At 35.6% G+C, this 25,179-nt stretch overlaps 1 protein-coding gene across 2 annotated transcripts in view; it reads left to right on the top strand.

The window, feature by feature from the left end:
• The window catches only part of LOC107282945 (cadherin-12), a 176,007-nt gene extending 151,069 nt beyond the window's left edge, over positions 1–24,938 (top strand). For both annotated transcript variants that reach the window (XM_015810783.1, XM_015810782.1), the window contains 5 exons: positions 12,560–12,696; positions 15,560–15,681; positions 18,559–18,676; positions 22,032–22,283; positions 24,439–24,938. In XM_015810783.1, coding sequence (XP_015666269.1) covers positions 12,560–12,696; positions 15,560–15,681; positions 18,559–18,676; positions 22,032–22,283; positions 24,439–24,938 — 1,129 coding nt within the window. The remainder of the gene's footprint in view (positions 1–12,559; positions 12,697–15,559; positions 15,682–18,558; positions 18,677–22,031; positions 22,284–24,438) is intronic.
• The last annotated feature ends 241 nt before the right edge of the window (positions 24,939–25,179 follow it).

The raw sequence follows: 25,179 nt of genomic DNA, 5'->3' as shown, positions 1-25,179 counted from the left end.
GCACATTTGAACATCAATCTGATGGTCTAAAATTTAGTAACTTTGATTATAAGCAGTAGACATATAATCCGCAGCAACTAGTTTCACACACACACATGCACACATTCACACACGCATGTATATGTTTGAGTATGAGGTAAAAGCTATATATAATTACCATTCTTTAGTTCTCTGTAAAAATGCAAATAAATATATTGAAAACCATACTACATGTAATTTCAATACTATTATTTAATGGAGGGAGGCTCCCCAAAAGACAAAAGTGTGTAGGGCCCACAAAAATGATAATGGAGTCCTGAACTGCCATTCTCTTCCTTAATTTTCGTGCTGCTTCTTCTGTGTTCTCAAGATCAGTTTGGCATTCTATCACAGAAGGTGAAGATCAAGACAATTAATCCCTTTATTCTGCATTCAAAACCTGGGATCAATAAGAGAAGCCATATCATTTTCAGTCAGGCAGCATCTTCTGGATCCCTTTTATATATTTTGAATTTCATTTCATATCCTACATCAGAGGTCTCCAACCTTTTGGGCACCAGAGGGTTCCGTGAAGGTTTTTCCGCAGACCAGAGTGGATGGGGCTTTGCTTGTTTATGCGGCCCAGTTGCTGGCATGCTGCAGCCTGGTACTGGTCCACGGACTGGGGGTTGGGGACCCCTGTCCTACATCACTCCTACATATACTTTGTATCCCCTAAGCTTACAAATTCAGTTTATTTCTGTAACCTTCAACCTGCATAGTCATAGTCATGCCCTTAGTCTCAACAACAACAACAAAAATAGAAATCCGCCATCTATAAACAATATATTGTTCTCCAGATATTTAGGTTATAGCTCTTCAAATTTGCTCAAATTATGCATACTCATTGGGGCTGATGAGAGGTACGCTACAAAAACATCCCAAATGCACCAGGGTTGCTCTCCCTGTTCAATTGATTGATTGGTTGATTTAAATGTTCTCCATGATGATCTATCCCTATAGTGGTCCTTCAGATCTTCCAATTGCACCAAACTGAGTCCATCCACCTGGTGGCTGGTTTTCCTCTTTTGATCTTACCTTCTACCTTTCCCAGCATCAGCCCTTCTTCAGAGAGCTAGGTTTTCCCATAATGTGTCTGAAATACAATAATTTGAACCTGGTCATTTGTGTCTTGAAGGGAGTATGTTAATTGTTAATTCTGCCATATCTATTCTCATCAATTTGACTTTTTGTATTCTTCTATTTCCATGAATATTCCATCAGTGCTTATCTAGCACTCGTAGTTCTTGTAAAGAATGTCTTGTAGGGTATCTTGTATTTTGATTCTTCTTTGAATCTGTTTCTATCCATCCATTAGCATCTTTTAGCATATCAAGATTGGAATTTCATTTTGAGTTTACAGATCTTTACGGAAATTTTCCTTTCTTTTGCATGTCTGTATACCACTTCACATGTCATTTGTTCATGTCATTAAATTCAGTTCTTGTCATTTTTATCAGCTCTGGTTGGGAAGGAACTGAACTCTGTTTTAAATTCCTCCCCAATGTTTTTTTCCCTTTTTGGGCTTTGGCTTCTCTTCTTGAATTTCCCTGGTTTCTTCAGAAATTGCTTCTTCTGTTTCTTCATCATTTCATACTCTTTCATAACATCTTAGAGTTCATTCCCCATTTCCTCTGGCTCTCTTTCAATGAGGTTCAGGTCTTCAAAGAAATTCCCGATGTTCTCCTTTAAACAGTTGTATATGCCCAAGATGGGCTTTTCTTTTTCTTCTTTAGCTTAACTTGGAACTTGCACAAAACAGTTTGTGATCTACTTCACAGTCAACGCTTGAGGTATGTCTTTGATGCTATAACCAAACTCATTTCCTGGTTTCCTAAACCATACAGTCCAACTACATTTTCTTCAATATTTCCAACTTTGGCATTCCATTCTCCAGTTACAAGAAGCATACCTTATTTCAGTGTTTTGACAAACATTCTCTTCTTCTGCATCAATGATTGGATTATAAATGTGGATAATTATCCTTGCAAAGGACTGTCCACAAATTGATATTATTCAATCACTATTGCATTGTATCCAAATTCTCTTCTTGCTATATTCTTCCTAACTACAAAAGTAACATAGCTGCTTCTTTGCTTTCAATGTCCTGCATGGTGAACAGCTGATCTTCTGACTGAAAATGTGCATTCCGTGTGGACCTCAATTCACTGATGCTTAAGATGTCAATGTGAAGTTGTTTCATTTCATCTTCACTGTGTTGAGCGTTCCTATGTTCATGCTTTTGTGTTACCTATTCCCACTATAATTCAGTCTTTGCAGCTTTGGATTTTCTTTTCCAGTGTGGTAACACCAGCAGCTAGATACCCCAGAGGCTTTTTAATCTAGCAACATCATAAACATCACTGTACTCTAAAGGTTGTTCACTTCTTCTCAGTTGCATATTGAGTGCTATCTGATCTGAGTATCTGATATTGTAACATAATATTCTTAATAATTTTTATATTCTATCCATGTTGTTTTCTTGTTTAAAAAAACCCCAGTAGTTTATTTGCCACTGCTTTCTCCTGAACAGTAAGAATGGATGCCTTTGCCATTGACACTAAAGGATCATCCACCTCCTCCATCGTCCTATATTGCTACTGCCTGATATAGGTGCCTGTATCCTGTAGCTAGTGTAGCCTGCTCTTTTAACAATGTTCCCTGGTTGACTGGCTAGTTGGGGCCTTGCCCCTGGAATGGGAACAGGAAGAAGCCCTGAGGGATATTTTTTTTCCCCTGGGAAATATAGTCCTCAGCAGGAGGAGTAAGAGGACAGCTTTAGGGAGCTGAGGTATAAAGGACAGCTTGAGGGGGAGCTGAGGAAAAAGAGGATTGACAGGGAGCAGAAAGAACAAAGCTGCTATGAGGGAAAGAGGCTGCACTCCTTCAGAAAGAAAGAGAGATTATGAGATTGCCACCCCAGGGAAAAGAGGGCAACTACTATTGGCCTACAGATTGCATTCTGGCTACCATGAAAGAGAGAGACTGGATAAACCTCTCACTGGGTTTTAGAAGACATGTTGAAAAGGCAACAGGATTGGTGACAGGGTGGAATAGGCTCCAAGGCCTGGGCCAGGCCAGGTTGGGCTGGTCACATGAGGAAGGGATAGAAGGGTATGATTGTCAGTGGCCCTTTCAGGATAAGTGCTACACTAGACAGGTGGAATGATCCTGGTGATCCTGTTGGGAATATGTATGTATGTATGTATGTATGTATGTATGCATGCATGCATGCATGCATGCTTAGCATATCCTTCTATGCTTCTTCCCTCATCCCTCCCTAGAAAGCCTCTCTCCACTTTTCCTCTCTCTAATGAGACAGAATAGCCAGTCATGAGAAGTCTAGTCATTAACATAAGCTTAGTTGACTGATCTGATGAGCCGTGAATGTTGGGACGGAGAAGGGCAGACTTTTGGAAAGAACAGAAAAGAAAAAGTTTATAATTTATCTCATTTTTGCAAAAAAAATCATAAGTTAGGATGGATGGTGATTTCATCATAAATCATACGTCAGATTTTGATGGTAGCAATGCATACTTATATTCTCTCTACAAATAATATAGGGGTTTTTCTGATGTCCCAATGGTCATATTGCAAGCTGTATTTAGTAGTGTAGCTACTAGTGGCATCCGCAGTGGGAATCAAATGGGACAATGCAAGGTATATATACCAGTACCTTTTTTTTAATGTGCCATGATGCAAATCCAAAAGTGTCTGAGCTTGTGGTATAATAACTAAATCCACAAAGATTCTGTGGATGCCTGTCTCTGTTGAAAAGTAGGCCCAAATGAGTTTCATGAAGTTTATACAGGAATGTAGACTGATTATCCCTTGAATTCAGTATCCTACTATAGCTATGCTAATATAGAAATCAAAACTGTTTTACCATTCTGTCTTTGATTGAGGTTACCCACCTCTAACTCTACTAATTTTTGTCACTGAAAAGCTTCTTGAAATAATTTCAGTTTCTCTTCAGCTTCTAAAATTGCACTTTAAAAAAAAAGAATATTCATTTGGATCCCTTTTCCTCAATTGGAAAGTGCATATTGCTGTTGTATTGCTGTTACTTTCATTATTTCATTGTTTTCAATATTTATTAAAACTAAGACCAATATAACAACAATCAGAATAATCCCTAGGAAGGATTGTGCTATACAGTCAAGGATTAGGATGCTTCAAACTCACAGGAAAAAAACAACAATGACAATAACAGTTTATTTCAATGGTAAGTGTAATTCAAGCCTGGTTTATCAGTTTGATTGCATGAAAATAACAATAACTTGCTGAAGGCTTTATCCAAAATTAAATAATGGTCTGTCCAATACAAGACCACCTATTTAACTAAAGAAAGACTATCCTTAATTCTTGCATTAATGAGTTGTTTAATTTGGTTTATATCAGTAAAGCCCCCATACAACACTTTTCATAGTAGCATAGGGCTGAAAGAGATCTTGGAGGTTTTCTAGTCCAACTCCTTGCCCAAGACAGGAGTCCTTATACCATTTCAGACAAATGGTTGTCCAATCTTTTCTTGAAAACCTCCAGCAATTCACCCACAACTCTGGGAGACAAGCTGTTCCACTGATTAACTTATTCCTACTCTCAGGAAATTCCTCCTTATTTCCAGGTTGAATGTCCCTCTGACAAGTCTCCACCCATTGCATCATGTCCTGCCTTTAGGTGCTATGAATAATAAACCAATAGTCTCTTCCCTGTGACAGCCCTTCAAGTATTAGAAAACTGATATTGTGTTTCCCCTGAGCCTTCTTTTCATTAAGCTAAACATGTGTGGTTCCCTTAGCTGTTCATTGTATGATTTAGCCTCCAGACCCCTTATCATCCTTGTTGCTTTTCTCTGCACTTTCTCTACACTCTCTTTTTCAAAATATAAATATTGTAGAGATGAATTAATAAAATGTTGGACACAATTATTAAGAATGTGCCTACAGGAATGTATTCCTGGAGGTTTACTCCCAGAAAAAGGAAGTTTGCAGCTTTAGAGAAGCATCAGTTATTCATTTCATTCTACCTGTTTTCGAGAAATTCTGAAAATGCTAAACTCTTGGGAATATGACTCTCAGTAACAGCAAAGATGTAATTTATCAAGTAGTCATACAAATAAAATGGGCAGGGGAGAAAGACCATGTACTCATTCCTAAGCTTCTGAAGAAAAAATGGCATATAAATCTAATAAAATTTCCAGATAGACAGACAGACAGTAGCTAGTTTTTGTTATACTGTCTGTAAAACTAGGCAGACCTCGGTCACCCATTGATTACATCATTAATTGTAATATATTGCTATGTCTTCTTGTGTTGGTTCTGTTTAGTTTTGTTTTATTTGAATGTTTAATTTAAGTGTTGGCCTTTGGCTATAATAATAAATTGATTGATTGATTGATAGACAGACAGACAGACAGACGTATAGGTACAGATACAGATACAGATACAGATAGATGGAAATCCTATACAGAACTATCATATTGTCTGCTGACTTTTCTGCATAGGATTTCCAAAGGTTTGCTTATTTTTTTTCCTCCCTGTCAGAATTACCAACGAAGCACACAACAGCCTACAGGGGCTTTTGAAGCAACTGCACTGAGCTTTCATGACAGCATGGTGCTTCAGTTTTGGGAGCCAAGGGTTCAGAGGAGCACTTCTGACACTGAGTTAAGTGCAACAAATCCTCACATTTATAACTGCTGCAGCATCCCCAGAGTCATATACTTGACATTCAGGCATTTCATAACTGGTAGTGTTTACAAGTGTCGCAGTATTGCATAGTCACATGATTGGCATGATTGGCATTTGTGTTCTTTAGACCGCTATCTGATAACCAGAATCAATAGAGAACCAGCAATAAAATCACAAGTTGCAGTTGTGTGATGTCTCACATAATAACATAATGATTTGCTGAACCACAGAAGCAGAAGTGATGTTGTAAGTCTGGAATAGTCACATGATATTTTGCTTAATGACATGGTGCTCAACAATGAAATTGCTGATCCCAGTTGCAGTCAGTGTGTGAGGATTATCTACTTTCACACAAATAAAACTAGATGGTTCTATTTATGTGTATAAAAATGCTTTAGTTACAAACTTATGTACAATACAATATGTAGTGATACTTATTTTTTTTTTTTTTAAGGATTGTAATTTTCAAGATTTTTAAGCAGTAGCCAGTTTATTAAACTGGTTTTGCTTATTTATTCCCTGGTATAACTGAGGGACAGAAAATATATGCAGTTCTTAGTTAATGATGTGTTAGACTTCACTACCACATAAGGTTTATTATGTCCCTAATTTAAACTGAAAATCAATAAATAGATGTAGGTAAAATCATAAATTGCCTTCAGACAGGTTTGTGTGATTACAACTTCTGAGTGCCTCTTAACAACCATTATGCTGTGTTAGCTTTTAAAGATCTAGTTTGCCTTGTCAGAGTAAATAATATGTTGTGTCAGTTTTGAAATATTTTAAAACAAAAACCTGCAGAGTAGAATGGGAGAAAGAGGTAGAAAATAAATAGGTCTTTAGGAAGATAATATGCTTTTCTCTATGCAGTCACCAATATAATGTGCTGTGCTGTGCAATTTCATTGCAAATTAATTCATTTTCTCTCAGATACTTCCCAGACATAGTTTTAGCCTTCACAATGCCTATTACACTGATCTATAATCCACAAAACAAAGGAGAGAGAAACAAAGACAATAGATCTGTGCTTTGTACAACAGATGGCATAAGTCAGAATGCAAAACAATCAAAAACAGTTCATGTTAGCAGGGGAAACACTAAGTCCTTAGAATTTATTATATTCTATAAAGGACAAAGACTTCCAAATCTGTTAGCTTTGACATATGAGAATCAGACGATAATAGCTAAATGACAGTGGAAAGGAAGTCCACTTATTTAAAGAATAGACAAAAAACAGAGAAAGTATTTTCAAAAGGTGATTGAGAATGCTGGGTTTATTTTTCTTGTTTGGGCAAAATCAAAACAGTTTCAAAAAAATCAAGCATTAACTAGAACAAAGCAGTCAGGATTGTGGAAAGAGAAAAATCAAACACTGGAAGAAGAGCAAATGGGACAGATATAATTTCAAAATGAATGTAACAAGATGGTTATATATTTTTAGACTTTAAGGTAATGATCTCTACTATGTCAGGTTTAGGATCCATGTACCATGAAAACCAATTTTTAATTTCTTTTTTCATCTTAAAGTCTCCTTTGGGTTGAATCTGACTTTTTGTATACTCCAAATTGTATGAGGAAAGTAAAACAATTTGTAATATTTAAAAATTGTGTCTAAGAGTATAACAGAATTTCAGAAATTCTCAGAATTTTGTATATAGGGCAATACATATGATACATTTTTCATAGATTTATCCTGTATTGACACTGGAAAAAATTCTGGAGTATAATGGGAAATTCTCTCCTGTAAGTCTTGTTGGCTTACATTCTAATAATTTTTCTCTTGTTGACATTCATTCTAATTATTTTTCTGTACTAAAATGGTTCCAAATATTGTATCTTTGACCAAAGCATCTGCTGAGAAATCTCTGTGATATTGAAGTGGAGGATTGACTTTCTCCCTTCTGTTTTTTTCCCCTCTTATCACAGCCTGAGAATCATCAGAATCTAATATGCTTTAAGAAGGGGGAAAGGAAGGAAGGAAGGAAGGAAGGAAGGAAGGAAGGAAGGAAAAATATATTGAACTCATTATAATAAATACGTAGATGATCATGAAGTTGGCAAGACAATTTATTTAATAAATGCACAATTCATCTAAGAAAAATAGGGTAGTAAGTGATGAAATGTTTAGACAGAGATTAGGATGTGTTGATGACTGCAATGTAGTCACTTTTTCACCTTTCTTGTGGACAGATAAATTTGTTAGAAAGGAGACATGACATGTCTTCTTCTTCTTTGGGAAACATTAGCAACTCCCCCCCCACCCTCACTCTGCTTTATTTGACTCTTTGAACCTCTTGGGTTAGCTGTGTAAATTAGTTTTTGCATCCTGTCAAATCAAATGAATACTTTGCATTTTGGGCACTTGCAGCAAAACAGTGCTTGCTCAGGCCAGAGTAACTCAGTCATATCTGCTGACACACAAGCAACCAGAGGGGAAAAACAAACAAACAGAAGAGAAATAATTGAGTTCAACCTTTGAGGATTTCGGTATTCACAGATTCTAGATCAGTATGTATTTTAAACACTGTGTACAAACACAGACCTTTGTGTACACAGACTATTAAGTAATTTAACAACAAAATATATTGAGCCCATAATTTTCATAGTCAAATATTATATAAAATTAGCTAATCAAATTATTTTCAGAGGAAGGGCTCCCTTGCTATAACAAGGGAGTTTTCCCTTGTGGTATTGAATATGGCCCCTTCCTACATGGACTACATGAAAAATGGATACCTGAGGTTGTACTTGGACTAGAATTCTAAATAGCTGTATTAAGTGTGCAGTGTTTTCTTTTAAAATAGGGGCATTTATAGCTTACACAAAGAAGATTAAGGTATCCCTGCAGGCACCAAAATGTGGCTAATATCAGAGCCAAGCATAGCTACTGCTACTGCTGGTGGAAAAAAGATCATTGAAAGCTAAGCACTAACTAATAGTATAGAAGATTTCCAGGGTTTCTTAGTAAATTAAATTGACTACATGCTAATAATAGCCATTGCAATTTCTTTTTCTGCATTTCCTTATATCTCAACCATGTACATAAACTTACTTGACTATGTGCTTGGATTATTGCCCAAGGAAACGTTGCTATATGTGTTGTTGAGTGGTTGCCCAAACTCTGCAGACTCTTAATACGGGTACTGGAGACTTCATAAATTGTATCCTGATTAAGCAGAGGGACAGACCTGGACCTCATCACTTAGGCAACTGAGAAGAGAAAAGAGTGCTGAGGGAATTGAGATAATTTTATCCAACTTTTTCCAGAAATTTGTTATGATCCAGTTATTTCAGAAAGCCTTCAAAAACTAATAATTTTCTTATCCTAAGTGAAATGCAGCACCATCAATGCTGAATGTTATATGTCATATTGTAGGATGATGCATTTACTATGGAAGAATTTATAAGTCATTTTATATTTTGTATTCTTTGATTAATGCTATGGTTATTTACTGGCTTGTTACCCACCTAGAGTCAAATAAATAGTAGCAGTATAAAAATATAATGTAATATAATAGAAATGAGAACTGACTTATGAGGAAAGTGGCCTATAAATTGTTTGTAGCTTTTAAAAAAAGTGAGAACAACATAGATTGCATGAGGGCTCTTAATGTTAGTCAGGAAAATAAGTTGATCTTGAAAACTAACAGTAAGTTCCCAGGTAGACTTACAGTAAGCCAATTAAGACAGATTATCTTTGAATCATTTTGTTCTATTGCCTTTTCTTTGTCCTCTGCCTGATTCCAACAGCTTTTCATGCCTCAATGCAAGTTGGACCCTCTGGTCTTGAACTTGCTAAATTTTATGAGCGAGCTGGCTGCATGGAAACTTAATTTTATTCCTCTCCCATTTTCAATATGTCTGTAGTAGGGTATGCTGGAGAGAAAAGGATGTCAATTCTTCCTTCGTATATTTATTTTGTGATTCATTAATTTATTCTTTCTATTTGACCAATTTATTTTCATGTATTTGTTCCATGCTGATAAGTCATTCTTGTATTCAATCTACATTAATTCAGGACTTATCCATTCTTGGAGTTATTTCTTTTTATTTTACCATACACAATGCTGAACTGTTACATTCACACTGAATTCCACTTAATTTTATGTTTCTCTTGCCATCCCCAATTCTCATTTCCATTTATCAATTCAAACCCCTTACATAAAGCAATTGTCTCTTCCTTTAACATTTGTCCTTCCTTTCTGTACATAAAAGAGAATAACCTATTCACTATGTTTCTGCCAACACTTACAGATCATTTCTCCACTCATTTAGTCAAACTTCTGTGGAAGTACATAAAATTATCTTTTTTTTACCAGTTAAGTATAACTTAAAATCATTCATTCTGTTTTTCCTATCAAATGCTATTGCCTTGGTCTTTGGTATATTATTTTTTAAAAATCCATGGCCCTTGTTACATTACTTAGTTTAACATTTGCAGCAAATCATTTGGATTCACAACTAACAACATGGCTCTACTTAATACAGGTAGTCCTTGACTTATGAGAGATTGCTTAATGACCATTTGAAGTTACAATCTCCCTGGGGATAATTCCAATCAAGATTCAAAGTGCCAAGAGTTGCCTGCCTATGGTCATATGACCACAGTTGAGGCATTTATCAACTAAACTACATTTACACAGTTTGCATTTATTTCCAGTTTTCAGCAAAACCATGCTCATAGTGAAGGGTTTTTGATAGTACACCCCTTGACAACTCAAGTTAACTGGACTGGACTTAGTGGGCTCTTATAATTGAACCTGGCAAGATGATCAAGGTTTATATAGATACAGTTCAGAAATTATACTAAGCTGTTGTATGGTTGTTTTGCTTTTGATTGGCATGTTGTACAGTCCTAATGTTATGGTATGTAAATTGTGGCTTATGTCTTAATTCAGGGGTCCCCAACTCCTGGGTCATGGCCTGCTACCAGGCCATGGCCCATTTGGAACTGGGCCATGTGAGCAGTGGGTAAGCATATAAGCAAGCCCAGCTCTACTTGTGTGGAATCATCCTCTCTCCCCACCCCACTTCCGCTGTTGCCACTGGTCCACAAAGCTGGAGAGTTTGGGTACCACTGTCTTTATGTACCATGTGAACCCAACCAAATTTGGTTTGTTCTCGAAATAAACTAAATTAATACATTGTGTAAAACCAATCAGAGTCAGATGCATTACTGTTTGCTCTCAGCCAGGATCATGTAAAAAAAAAAAAAGGGTGAGGTATCAGTTATGCAATCACAAATGCTACCTTTGCATTTTTGACCTTCTTTGACCTTTAAGCGCTCTTGCTCCCAGCTCGTAGCTTGATAGAATTCTATTTTTTTTCTCAAGGGATTTTCTCATTTTATCTTAGTACCTTGTCTGCAAATACTTTGTTCTTTAAATATAGCACTAAATAATATCACTGCAACGCCAGAATTTCATAACCTATGACTCTGTATTGGCACACATCTATTTACTTGCTTGTTGGCATTTATATTAGCTTTACTCCTATGAACATTTATTTAGGATTACATTTAAATGGATTCCAGAAGAGACATTTCAATTTTCATGATTAATAGTAAATCATCCAACTGAACAAAACTGAAAAAAAAATTCACATGACATACATTGAACTATAAAATCTCTATATTTATTTTACTTTTATTATTATTATTTAAAAGGAGGTTTATAAACTGTAGTCCTTTGTTTTCTATGCACACAAATTTAAGAATTTGCTCTAGCAAAAATAGCTATTATTTAATAAACATGGTTAATAAACTCTGATTCTGTTCCTGAATAATCCCTCACTAAACCTGGGCCTGATTTGAATAGTATTATGTTAAATAATGATAATGTAAAATGTTACAATTCTCTGCATGTTTGCCTTTCACAAGTCATCACCCCTGTTATCCTTAGTTGTTGCTGTTTTTCCTAGTATTACACTCAAATGCCATTAGAAGCAGTACTTTGCTAAAGTCAGCCATTAATCTTTCAGCAACTTTTTTGATACCTAATTTTTTTTAGTAAAACTATTCTTACCAAGTTTGCTCAGTGCACAGATCCCCTGCCTTTTCAGACAGCTTCTATTATGATTCATTTAAAATACTTCCCCGAAATAGTGAATATGTGTTTATTTCTTTTCCATTTTTGAAATAAAAAAAAAGGTATTCATGGTGCCCTAGATCAGATTGACTTATTTGTTGCTTGAAATGTTTACTCGGTTATTTATTTCCAAGGAAACAGTCTATGCCTATCGTTAGATTTCCAAATAATTAATAATATGAGAATTCAATTTACGTGAAAGACTAGTCAAAATGATTTTTGTTTATATTCCATTAAAATAACTTTCAATCAATAAAACAAATAAAGTAGATTGAAATCTACAAAATAATAACAAAAACAACAAACAGCAGAAGCATACTGGAAAATGACACATTCCTGCTAAATTAGGAAAAAGCCATAAGAAAAGACAGCCAGTAAAAGTGTTCAAATTGGATTTAGAAGCAGCAGTAACCAAATTACTGAGAGAGAAAAAAAGTGTTCTGAATGTTGGGGAAGGAAAAGCTGTGGAACTGCACTTAAGAACACAATTCTGAATGCTTTTATTGGAAATACAATTAAAATGTTTACATATTCCCTGATATTATTTTTCCTCCAGTCTATCTTTCATTGTTTTTCATTTAGCCTTCTGACATGGTGTTAAAGCAATCACTGCTTCTTTATTACAAAGCAAAGAAATAACTCCTGAGAGTAGAATAAGAAAACCATTTAGATGCACCAAATGCTATTATTATAAATGATTAGCGGCTGTCAACTTCTATTGTTTCTTCTATTTCCTTCCCTCTCAACCTTCTGCATCTGCAGGTACTTCATAGACTGGAAGAATGATATGGATAGCTACTTTACTATAGATGGAATGGAAGGAACTATTGCCACAAATGAGTTACTTGATAGAGAGAATACTGCGCAGTACAATTTTTCAATAATTGCAAGTAAAGTTAGTAAGTACAATAGAAACGGGATAGACATCATTTGGGGAATTGTCATTGTTATATTGTTTGTCCATTTTGACGAAATCATTTGGCAAAATGTCTTTGTTTTTTCTGTTGTGTTATGAAATAGAGCTCTTCATAATACTTCATTCAGCAGATTTCCTATATTTTTGGCAGACTCCTAGGGAACTTTTAGGGATCAGCATCAAATAATCTATATTTTTCGTCAGTAGTTAGCCTCATTCACTATAGCATGATTCCATTCCTAGAGTTCTCAGCCCTGAGGGGGAAAATATTTAATTAGCAGCTAAAATTACAGACATGATTCCTCTTTCTCCTTGTGTGGGACATAAAAAGATAGGATCCCTATTAATTTTAGTGGAAGTCTGAACTTTCATTCAGTTGCCTCATATCCAATGTGCTGTAGTGTGTCTATAATTTGGATTGATGTGTGCTTTATATTTACCACTAGACTCCATGTATATAGGTTATTCATTCTTTGAGAACAATCAAGACCTCTGGTTTTCAGTGTAAAGTAACATATGAAGCTCCAATTGCAGGTAATGAGTGGACAGGGATAGTTTGGTGTACTTGTTAGTTACAAATTTAGTCCAAGAATAATTGTAGAAGCAACTCAATAAGTATCAAGTGTTTTATCCTACTACTCACTAGAGTCATTAGAAATAGAGAAGCAAACATAGACCATCTCTTTATCTATGTCTTTATCTCTGCTCTGTTTTTCCCTAATTGGAAGGCTCTTAGACTCTGTCTTTCAACCTGCTTCCTACAGGAAGACAAGATGTGTCTTTTTTTCTTTTGTTCAATCTTGCAAGCTTGGAAAAGTAGGCTTAGTATCAGGGCATGCAACTTCATTAATACATTTTACTTGTTCTTAAATATTTGTGTCTAGAGATACATAAAAAAAATTAATTCTACATATAAGCTTAACAGAAAGCCTAGAGAATGAATAGAAGAATTGTTCCTCCAAGGATTGCAAAAGTACTATTGCATCACAAGGGAATTCACTGCCATGTGGACAATTATATAGACAGAGGGATGTAGGCTTTACAATGAACAAAGAATGTGTATTACAATTAGGTGAACTGCTTTCCTTTCAGACTAGTGATTTAATCCACTGTTTTCCATTCTGCATAAAGAAAACTCCCTTAACTGCAGCATTATGAGTCACCAGCTGTTTGTTTCCAATCATATTTTAATAACTTTAAAGGTGTCTTTTTTCTTCTTTGATTATTCTGTTTAATTAAGTTTCAATAGTCTTTTTTTGTCTTGCACGGGGTGGGGAGGGGACTGGTATATGATCCTACAGTATAATGAAACAAGCAGACTTCCAAGAACAATTTTTGAAGAGATTTCAGTGGCCTTCTAAGCTTGTATAATTAAGTGATTAGATGTTCTGAGTATGGCATGCAAAAATAATCATAACTAAATACACTGGAAATGTATCACAGTTATGATTAATAAAACCCATTGGTTACAGTGGGATTTGTTCTGAATATGTTTTGCTTGAGTCTGCCTATTATTGTTTTTAAATATTAAAAACATAGTTAAGTAAACAAAGGGACACTGAACTTGTATCCAGACAATACTGCTGTAGTAAAATCTGGAACAGGTATTCATCCCTGATGTTTAGAAGCATGTACTAACTCCATCCAGCTAAAGCTGAGTAGCCCATCTAAGTTTGTTTTTCTCCATCCAAACCTTAACAGCTTCCAGACACTGATTTAAACATCTACAACATCTTTAGTTATCATTTCTAAAGCTGATTTGGGAAAAAGGATTATGCCACCATACTCTTTATCATGTATTACTTCCCAAAGTCCAGAATCACAGACTCTGCCAGGAGCCAGGATGGGTCTATCTCATTCATGCTGAGTATATTATTTATAGTGCTACCTCAGTACTCATCATTAATTGGTTCTGGGAGGCACAATGAGTACCAAAAATAATGAGTACCAAACAATTTTTCCCCATAAGGAATAATGTAGTGAGTCACAAGGCAGCCAATACTGATAAGTTCTAGCTTGTGCATCAGGTACCAAAAACGATGAGTACAGGGACAAAATGTTCACATCATAATGCACTGAATACCAAATTCGATGAAGTCCAAAGCAGTTGAGTACCAAGGTACCACTGTACTTCCTCAGGTTTCACAAGCTCAAAATAATCCTGGTTGAAATGCAATCAGGTTGCCTTATTCCCCTTACTGTCTGTGTTCAACAGAATAGTTGTGTAGAAGAAATTCATTTGTTTTCTTTCTTAGTTTGATATTCCCTTATTTGAGTTTGGTCATGTCATCAGGATTGGTACAATCTCTTTAAAAACTAAAGCAAAATCATATAAACATTATAGTTATATATATTCCAGGTATTCACTTTAAAACTGACGTATAACAGAATTGTCTTCGGAATATATGATCTGCAGATGATGAGTTTTATGTTTGTGGAAAACTGTATGTTTGCCATGCATAGGTATGTTATCTACAAAATGTGATGATAGTTTGCTTAAGTCCTGTATGTATATGGTTGCTTAATCCTAGACCCCTGGTTATTTATCGTACTCTATACAAGGAAGAATGAATTATACAATATAAATGTTTACTCAGTTCCTGCAGAACAAAAACATGATAAGTGCTTTCTAATAAATATGACAAATTATATAGCTAAGTTTTCTGTGCAGTCATTATATCATTACCAGTCACAGTCCATTTTGTATGAGAGATTTATCCAATCAGTCTAAAAGGACATATCAAAAAAAGATGAGCACTTCCATTTTTCATTGATGTGTGCCATTTAATATTGTCTAGGATAGTATCAATATTTCATGGCCTATTTTAAAATTCTTTTCCTAATAGGCAATCCACTCTTGACCAACAAAGTTAATGTCATCATAAATGTCCTGGATGTCAATGAATTTCCTCCAGAAATTGCAGTACCTTATGAATCTTATGTGTGTGAAAACGCAAGGCCAGGACAGGTATATTATTCTTTTTAATATTAGATGCACAGTCTACTATATGTGGATATAATCACATACAGTATAATGGTTAACAAACTATAAAAAAAATAACTTAAGAGAATCTCCTTGAAATTTTATCATTAACTGTTTTATTTATATGCTTATTAATCACTGGGTCTTACGGCCTAGTAAATTGTTTGGAAGTGTATTATTCACTGATAAAAATGATTTTGTGTATTGGATATTTTGCCCAGGCACAAAAGATATTATGTCATTTCATGTGAAAATTTAGAATTTGCTCTCAAGATTCAACCACCAATCTAAAAATGTTGCCTAACACTGATTTGCCACAACCCTAAAAACAAAACAAAAAACAGGTCAGTTTAGTTAATCCTGTATTGTATACTGACAGGGAAGGGTAGTCATATAATTGTTTATCTATGTTCACATAATAATTTCCCAATAGAACTGGGAGCAACAAAAGCAAAGCAAAAATCCACTGAAGACCAGTGAAACAATCCTTCAATTTTTTTAAAATTTTTTGACTTAGTTTTATGTTTAGCTTCTCATGCTCCTTGCTGGGAAATCCATAATCCAGACGCTAGTACAGAATAGGTTGTCTTTTGTGTCTTTAGCTAATTAGGTTCTCTTAATGGAGATGGCTAAAGATAATATCCTTGATGAAGTCTGCAAATTATGGGCTGTCCAGTGGGGTGGGGGGGAAAGACATTCAGATATCCTGGCTGAATAAAATTTGGGGCCTTGTGGATAAAATAATAGAATATTACATTGGGTTCAGAAACAAATAGAAATATTTCAGAACTGGTGTCTATAAACCGCATGTCAGTCTCATTCTAACTACTATGATATGCAGTAGTTGATAAATCTATATCAAACATGTTAAAGTGCTCTAACAGAAAGCTAGTTAAGACACAGCAGATCTGTGAATATATCCCTCTTGCCAAGAGGAAGCTTCAGTACCTGACTAGCTGTGGTTATAATAGACAATTGGTCCTATAAAAGTAATATTTTGTCAAAGAGAACTCCCACCTTTATCATTCAGAAACAGTAAAATTTGAACAAGGTTAAGCTACTGTATATCTAAGATCACAAACTGGCATATCTCCAGGTGAAACTAACTTTATTTGGCTTTGGACCCTCAGTTTATTGATTCAGAACTAATCCATTATTGCATCCAGATTTCTGTAGACAAAAGAATCAAGAGAAAAGGTGAGTGTCATAAGTGATGAAAATCAATCCAAGAATTTCAGGTAGTAGTTTAATATAATAGGACCTCAAAATTCAGCAAAGAAAGGCTGAGGCTCTCATAAAAGATACCCCAGGTCCCACAGCAGACCAAAAATACAATAAGTGATCATACAGACAATCACTGAGAGTTCTAAATGTCTATGGAGATTCTCAATCATCCAGGTCATGGTTTATATATTTTTTAATCAGGTATGCACTGCATACTGTTTCACCTACCAAGTCAAAGATACTCCTCCTATGACATATGATAGTCCATCAAAGACTTAATAAATTTCCTTTTTAATGCTTAACTGAGACAAATAGAGTGTATCAATTATCTTTACACGATAATATAAATTATCTTTTTGCATGGGGATCAAAGTTATTCCAAGTTGTATCAGTTTATTTTTTGAACTTTAATGGAAAATGCATTCATTGTTCAGCACATTGATGGTGGCTCTTCAAAAGATATATTCAGCTACTATACAATGAGTCTTCAGACAATCCCTGAACCTAGTTTGTGTTTACCTTGGAACCAAACCTATAAAAACTATAGTTGCATTGTCAGGTTAAGAAAAATGTTAGGCTGAAATATACTCATAGTGATAAAGACAACACATTTTAGCCTGTTATAGTCCATAATTTGGTCCTGTTTTATAAGCTTTGCACAATCAAATGTAATGTTCCAAATCCCATAGGCTCTGATAGCTTTTTCTTGTACAAAACTGTTGCCCAAAGGACACAAGCTATTCTCCTCTGAATAGACCATACATTATTTTTAAAGATCTGTTTCTGGAAACTGCTTGAATGGGATTTGTCCCTTTTATGACATTTGTTCCTGTGAAATGCTTAGAAGATACAGTAGATGTCCAACAGCAAATGTCCAAAAGAATAAGAAGGTTGGCATCAGAATGGAACATTGTCAGGCCTGGCCAAAAAAAGCTGACATTCTTGCCATCCCATCTCTCTGAGAATTGAAGGGATAGGGTAGTCTTTTATCATATCACTAATGACTTGAAAGCCTACAAGTTTTACTACAAAAGCATGCACAAAGGTTATAAGAGATGACGGGCATTCAACCTCAGCAGGTGAATTTCATGCCATTTCACCATTCTCCAGCCAAGTGTTAGCATCTTCAGAAATTCTTTCTCCTAAGTGATATCTGTATATAAAGGAAGAATAATAGAATAACAGAATAACAGAGTTGGAAAGGACCTTGGAGGTCTTCTAGTCTGACCCCTTGCTCAGACAAGAAGCCCTATACCATTTCAGACAAATGGTTGTCCAATCTTTTCTTAAAAACTTTCAGTACCCATAACGTCTGGAGGCATGTTGTTCCACTGATTAATTGTTCTAACTGTCAGGAAATTTCTCCTTAGTTCTAGGGAATGCTCACATGCAACTTATTGCTAGAGATGGATCATATTGCAGAGTAATGTCCTTTGAGATGGGCAGCTATACATGTACATCTGCTAAATAATTATTATAATGTTAGACTACATTGACTGGTCTTGCCCAGCTTGTTAAGATAACCACATTTCAGCTTAGGGTTAATATCTCACTCTCTACTCCTATTGCACTATTTAACTACAAATTAAGTTCTTGTTTTATTTTCATACATTTTTTTTAATTCCATTGTGGGTTTAGGTAATTCAGGTTATTGGTGCGTCAGACAAGGATTTGTCTCCTGCCGGGCAAAAATTCTCTTTTCGACTGTCTCCTGAAGTTACTACAAAGCCCAATTTCACAGTCCACGATTTCACAAGTAAGATGGTTTATACTTCAAACAGTTATAGGACCAGTTTGTTCTATCAGTCCTTACCTACTGTTTTTTATTTATACATATGAAGCTGAATTATTTCAAAGTGTAATCGTTTCTTAGCAAAAAAAGAAGAGTTGTTTTATATAAATGAAATGCTTTGCAGGATGACTTCAGTTCTAGTTCACATTTCTAAAGTTAGCAGTTGGATTGCAGTAATTGTTTCCCCTGTACTATGAGAAGCTGCAGGCTAATATGTTGGGCATGAGAAGGGTCTTTTTCAGGAAGAGGGACAATTGTGGCAATTTCCCTGAGTGTTCCACAGTGGATGAGGCTGCAGGAATACCTTTGAGGAACAGGAGGAAATGCTGCAGCCAAGACAATGGTTAGGTTAGCTTTAGAAAGCATCTTAGGCTTTCTAAAGGGATTTACTCTCCCATAGTTCCCTTAAAGATGGAGAGAAGGGAGAAGCACACTCAGACTGGAAAAAAATTGTTATGGTAACTTTATAATAAAATTAGCATTATCATTCATAACTTTGCTTTTTAGTCTGGCTTATCTCAAAGGTTTACCTCAAAGGGCTGACCTGTCTGGTTTACCTCAAAGGCCCCATCCACAGTACTGTAAAAGAATCAGACAGATCTTTTTTTTTTTCCTAGTCACTCTAGGCAATAAAACTAGTAACATAATATCAACAATTATTTTAGGATTGTGATTTTTCTGAATATTCCTGCTTCTTGAATCTTTGGTTTCAATTGACATAACAAAAAATGGACATAGGACACAGTGAGAAGGAAGTTGGGAAGAGAATCCGCTTGAGTTTTATCCCTTGCCTTCTCAAAATCTTCAAAAAGACAATAACACACATATATTGATCATGAAAGAGTGATAGTGACAATGGCAGAAATTGTTCACAGAGCATGGGTGTCTACAGAAGCTTCCTGCTGTCATCAAAATGATGCAAATAGCATTACACCACCTCTTTGGGGTGTGTATGCATCATCACAATGAACATACAAAAGAGATGGGCCTTGTATCCAGAATCAGAAAAAGGAAACTGAGACAATGTTTATTGTCCATTGGATTAGAGCATTGTTTCTCAACCTGTTGGCTGGGAACTCTGGGAGTTGGCATCCACATATCTTAAAACTGCTTAGATTGAGAAACACTGGATTAGAGGATAGACAGGATCCTGAGATAGCAAGCAGGGTCCTAAAGACAATATACTATACCAGTGGTAGGCAACCTTGGCTCTTTTATGACTCGTGGACTTCAACTCCCAGAATTCCTGAGCCAGCATGGCTCAGCTTGGAAACCTCTCCCTTTTCCCTCAGCATGGCTGGCTCAGGAATTCTGGGAGTTGAAGTCCACGAGTCATAAAAGAGCCAAGGTTGCCTACCCCTGTACTATACAAAGGAAACCCTCTTCGCATAGTAATTACAGGGAGGAACAATTGTTGTTTATCTAATCATTTCACTATTAATTCTGTGAAAAAGCAAACAAGCTACGCCAGAAGCTTGTATCAATTCTAGCTTCCCTGGATTTTGAGTATAGCTGAAAGAAAATAATTTGATTTAGGGTGAGGAATTTGCTGGAAAAGGCCATGGAAAATTAGGAAGGGAATTTAATAGAAATTAATATATTTCCAACCTGCTTTTTTTTTTCTTTCTAAATCATCAACCACCAGTTTTTTGTGGTGGACGCTACAAAAATTTCAGTTTGCTTCTCTGCAATTATTTTCTTACTTTTTATTACAATAAAGTTATTTTACTTTTTTAATGGCTCTAATTATACACTATTATCCCTAAGCCCACCCCAAGCATTCTGTGTTCTTGTTCCCTAGAGAAGAAATGGCAGCAAGAAATATGAGGAAACATCTGAGGAGATAGATGTATTACTCAGAATCCTGACCTTGAATTCTCAAATAGCTTTCTTAATTCTAACCAGATGTGTGATATTTAATGTTTATTGACAAATTAATTTGATTTATCCTTTTGTAAGTGCTTACTGATTTTACATTTCTTCAAATAATGAAGAATCTTTTCATTTCTATATTTCTTATTTGAAACAATTCATTTACTAAAAGTATATACATTATTCACTGAAAAAACAGGTACAGTATTTATGTACTGAAAAATCCTATATGAAAATCACAATGCATTAATGGCGTACAGTATGTCAAGTCAAGTTTCTTGTGGGAGTTTTCTTAAATATCTTTACATGGATGGGGGAAATCTTATACCTTTTGAAAAATCTGCCTCCAGTGGAAATTAACCAAATAAGGAAAAAGCCATTATTTTATTCCCTATAGAGCACTAAAAGGAAATCAAAGCATTTGAAAAGCAGACTTGGTAGGGATGAGGAAACAAGAAAAAGATGTTGTTCCTCCTTCTTGTGATATTTGTGGCTTTCTCATTTTTACTATACTCTGATCAGCTTGCTGTCAAACTGAGATGGGTTGTATGGCAAGAGTTACAATAATTGTTATTTGCCTGGGGAAGAAGGGGGAAGGTTGCATTATCTTCTGTCTTATTTCAATGTGACACTTTGGGTAATGATACAATGGAGGACTCCTGTTAAATCACAGGTGAGATTGACATCAGCTCTGAATCTCCTCCTCTTCTTTCCATCACCTTTAATAATGTAAAGTGGATGATGTGAAGGCATCCCAGGGCAAATTTCCACCTTATTTAGTTGCTGCTCATAGAGAAAGAAGCTTGCAACCTGTTAATATTACATCTAGTTCTATGCCAAAAAATATCTTTGCTATTTTTTGTTAATCATTCTCATTCATTTCATTGGAAAAGAAATGTATTTCTTTAAAGGGAAAGAGAGAGAAAGGAGAAGGCAAAGGAAGACTTTAGAGTATTCTGCACCATCCATTGTTTCCCACACTTCACTTATATTCCTAGGGAAACGTCATGTGGAAAATCCTCATGGTGAGCCTTTCAGATCAAGATGTTGAGGAAGGCAAAAAAAATAATAATGAGAAGATGAATATTAGAAAAATGACAGAAGTTGTACCTTTCAGCACTTTGCAATAAACATAATAATAAAAAACATCCATATTAAAGTGTTCTGGGCAGGGGGAAACCAATCAACCCTTTTTTTCTGAGCACAAGGCCACAAGAATAATTTGTCCCAGGATGAATCACCTTATTCATTGTGTGATGCTGGATGTTAGTAAAATAGAGAAAAAGCAAAAAAAAAAGCTGACAATTACACATGAGCCATATAATGTTTTAGGCCATTCTCCAGAACTTGTATTTATTTATTTCCTGCATTTTCACAAGATATTGTGCTCAGTGCCATTTCTGAACCATGATGATAATGAGAACCGTAACTCAATCCTGTTTTTCAGACAACACAGCAGGAATTGTAGCTGGCAGAAGTGGTTACAGCCGTCGACAGCAAGAGTTCTATCTCCTTCCAATTGTCATTGAAGATAGTAGCTATCCCAAACAAAGCAGTACAAACACATTGACAATCCGAGTTTGCAGATGTGACTCTGATGGCTCCATCCTTTCATGTAATGCTGAAGCAATATTCTTGCCGGTTGGACTCAGCACGGGAGCATTGATTGCAATCCTGTTGTGCATTGTTATCCTCCTAGGTTAGTACCTATTTGCATAAAGTAAATTGTGTTACCATAAATATTTGGAGATATTTTTTCCCCAAATGGAATAACTATCAGATGGGTCAAATGAAAAGGTTAGCTGGATACAAACAACTGCTTCCCACCCATTTCCAGATGTTGAGAAATTTCATCAAGCAAAGCCCTGACCTGTGGTTTGAATGTAGCCCTACTTTGAAATTTGGGAATATTGCAATAGGAAATTTAATAAGCATTCTCAAATCTTATTGAAACTTTATAAAGGTGAATCCTACACATGGAATGATGAAGTCTCATCTTGAAAGTTCTTGCTGACTAAATTTTAATTTCAATAAACATCCATCATCAAGGAAACTTCCATCATCAATGAAAGACACAAATTAACCCTGAACCCCTTTTTATTATAATATATAAGATTATATAAAACATAAGAAATATTGAAATAGAGCTACAATAGTGAGCTGCAATAGTGCTGGGCAACCTTTGAGTAGTTGGGCTAGCATTTTCTTCTTTTGTTAGAGTTTTTCTTTTGAGTTCTGCATGAATTTCTTTTAAGTCTATACTCAAATGTACAATATTTTATTTAATTTCTAAAAATGCCATTATTTTAAGTGTGGTCAATAATCACATAAACACTTATGAATAATATTTTGGATGCACTCACTGGGCCCATCTGATGATGATTCTTCTGACCTTCACACATAGAGAAGAGTCAATGAGAAGTATTTAATTATAAAAATGGAGGTGAAATATTAGCGAAGAAGGATGGGGAAATTTCAGAGAAGCCGAGGGAGATCTTTTCCATTAATTATCTTCATGCAGAAGATAATGCAAACACTCACCTTACATTTATTGCTTTTGTACAAATGGTCTGAGGTTTTGTACAGGATAAAGGAAAGAAAGCTGGATATTTTAGAACTGATGATGGAAAGTTTGGTAATATCTTTGGCAATGTCATTGTTTGCTCATGTATAATATGACAGTTGATATATTAACCAGGGCTGTAGTTCTTGCCTTGAAAACAAGCATCTTTGAAATCCATGGGATTTATCCTATAATAGACCATAACTCATAGGGGTAATTTGTAAGATTATACAGTTTAGTAAGCCTCCTCATTTTTCCAACCTCTTATCCAGTCTTTTATATATAGGTAATGCAGATGTTTAAAGAAAGTTTAAAAGATTATGCAATGGCCATTTAAAACAAGAAAACATTGGTCTGTACAAGAGACTGACACTGAATTAGCCAAGGGTCTATTAGTCTCCTTCAGTGCTTGATGGAGAAATCTCCAGCATTACCTCTCTGACAGTGAAGACAGAACATCAAAGAAGTATCCCATATATATGTCAGAAATACAGCAAAGCTAAAAGGTTCTATACCTACTCCACATATTCCCACCATATGTTTAGGAAAAGAATCAAGAACACTTCTTGTCTTGAAGTGGCATAATTAATTGGGTCTCAGTTGGCATGAATGGGAAAAAAGAAATTTACATATTCCTTCAATATTTCACTCTGGAGAGGGAATCCATTGGATTTAGTTCATAGTGGTTCTTCCATTGTGGATTCTGCTCTTTCTCTAAGGGGTTTGCTCAAAGTAACAGAGCAAGCAGTTCATTAATTTATTTCATTTTATTGGCTAAGTATAAACCTATTTCCATGAGAAAATGTCTCTTGGCTGCTAATGTTTATTGTAAGCAACTGGTTCTCTGTGTGGATGCCGCTTCCAGAAGTCCATTCTGGGCCTGGGCAACAAAAAATAGCTACCAGTTCTGCCGAAGTGATGTGAACTGGCTGAATCCCATCATAGATTGTAAGGTTTCTGGGACTCAAAATAGCAGTAAAGCTTTTTGTTATCTAAAGAAAAGCAGTGACCCTCTACCACAATAATTCAGATCCTTATGACAATTTCTCCTGACACATTAAAAACAGCAGGAGTACCCTCCCCCGATACACTTTTTTTGTGTGTGTGTAAGATGCAAAATAGAGGCGCACTTTTCAGCATAGCATTAGCAGTGAGAGTGTTCCCCATCTTGGCACTTTAGATTAAAAAATATTTGGAACTGGATCAGTCAGATCTTAAATCATAGAAGGTGATATGAAGTTGATTGAAAAAGTCATTCCTAATTGATTTCTGGTTTTCTCTCTTGCCTTAGTTATTGTGGTTCTTTATGTGGCCTTGAGACGGCAGAAGAAAAAAGACACCCTAATGACCTCCAAGGAAGATGTCCGAGACAATGTCATTCATTATGATGATGAAGGAGGGGGTGAAGAAGACACTCAGGCTTTTGACATTGGGGCTTTAAGGAATCCCAAAGGAATCGAGGATAACAAAATTCGCAGGGATATCAAGCCAGATGCTCTCCGCTTGCCTCGCTCAAGACCACCCACAGAGGACAACACAAATATTAGAGATTTCATAAATCAAAGGCTGAGAGAAAATGATGGAGATCCATCAGCTCCCCCTTATGATTCACTAGCAACTTATGCTTATGAAGGAAATGGATCTGTAGCTGAATCTCTTAGTTCTATAGATTCTTTTGCGACAGAAGCAGATCAGGATTATGACTATCTGAGTGACTGGGGACCACGTTTTAAAGTCTTAGCAGAGATGTTTGGAGAAGAAGAAAGCTATAATCCAGATAAAGTCACTTAGCTGGAGGTGGAGGAGGACCATGAAGGAAAAGTAAATCCACTAGTTTTACATACACACAAAAAAACAAGCTTTATAGAACAAGTTTCATTGATTATAAGAGACAACAGCTGTTTCCGGCAAATTCCTTTATTTATCATACCACAGATCCTGGTTTACTATTTTTCAGGGGAAGAATGTTCTTTGACTATCTTTTTTTGTTGTTGTTTTGGTGGTAGGGGCTGGGTTTAATTTAATTTATTTT

This window comes from Protobothrops mucrosquamatus, unplaced genomic scaffold (genome assembly GCF_001527695.2).
Source record: "Protobothrops mucrosquamatus isolate PMUCROS unplaced genomic scaffold, P.Mucros_1.0 scaffold20, whole genome shotgun sequence".
NCBI classification, from domain to species: domain Eukaryota; kingdom Metazoa; phylum Chordata; class Lepidosauria; order Squamata; family Viperidae; genus Protobothrops; species Protobothrops mucrosquamatus.
Note: the sequence above shows the minus strand (reverse complement) of the source record. Positions and strands in the feature narration are given on the sequence as shown.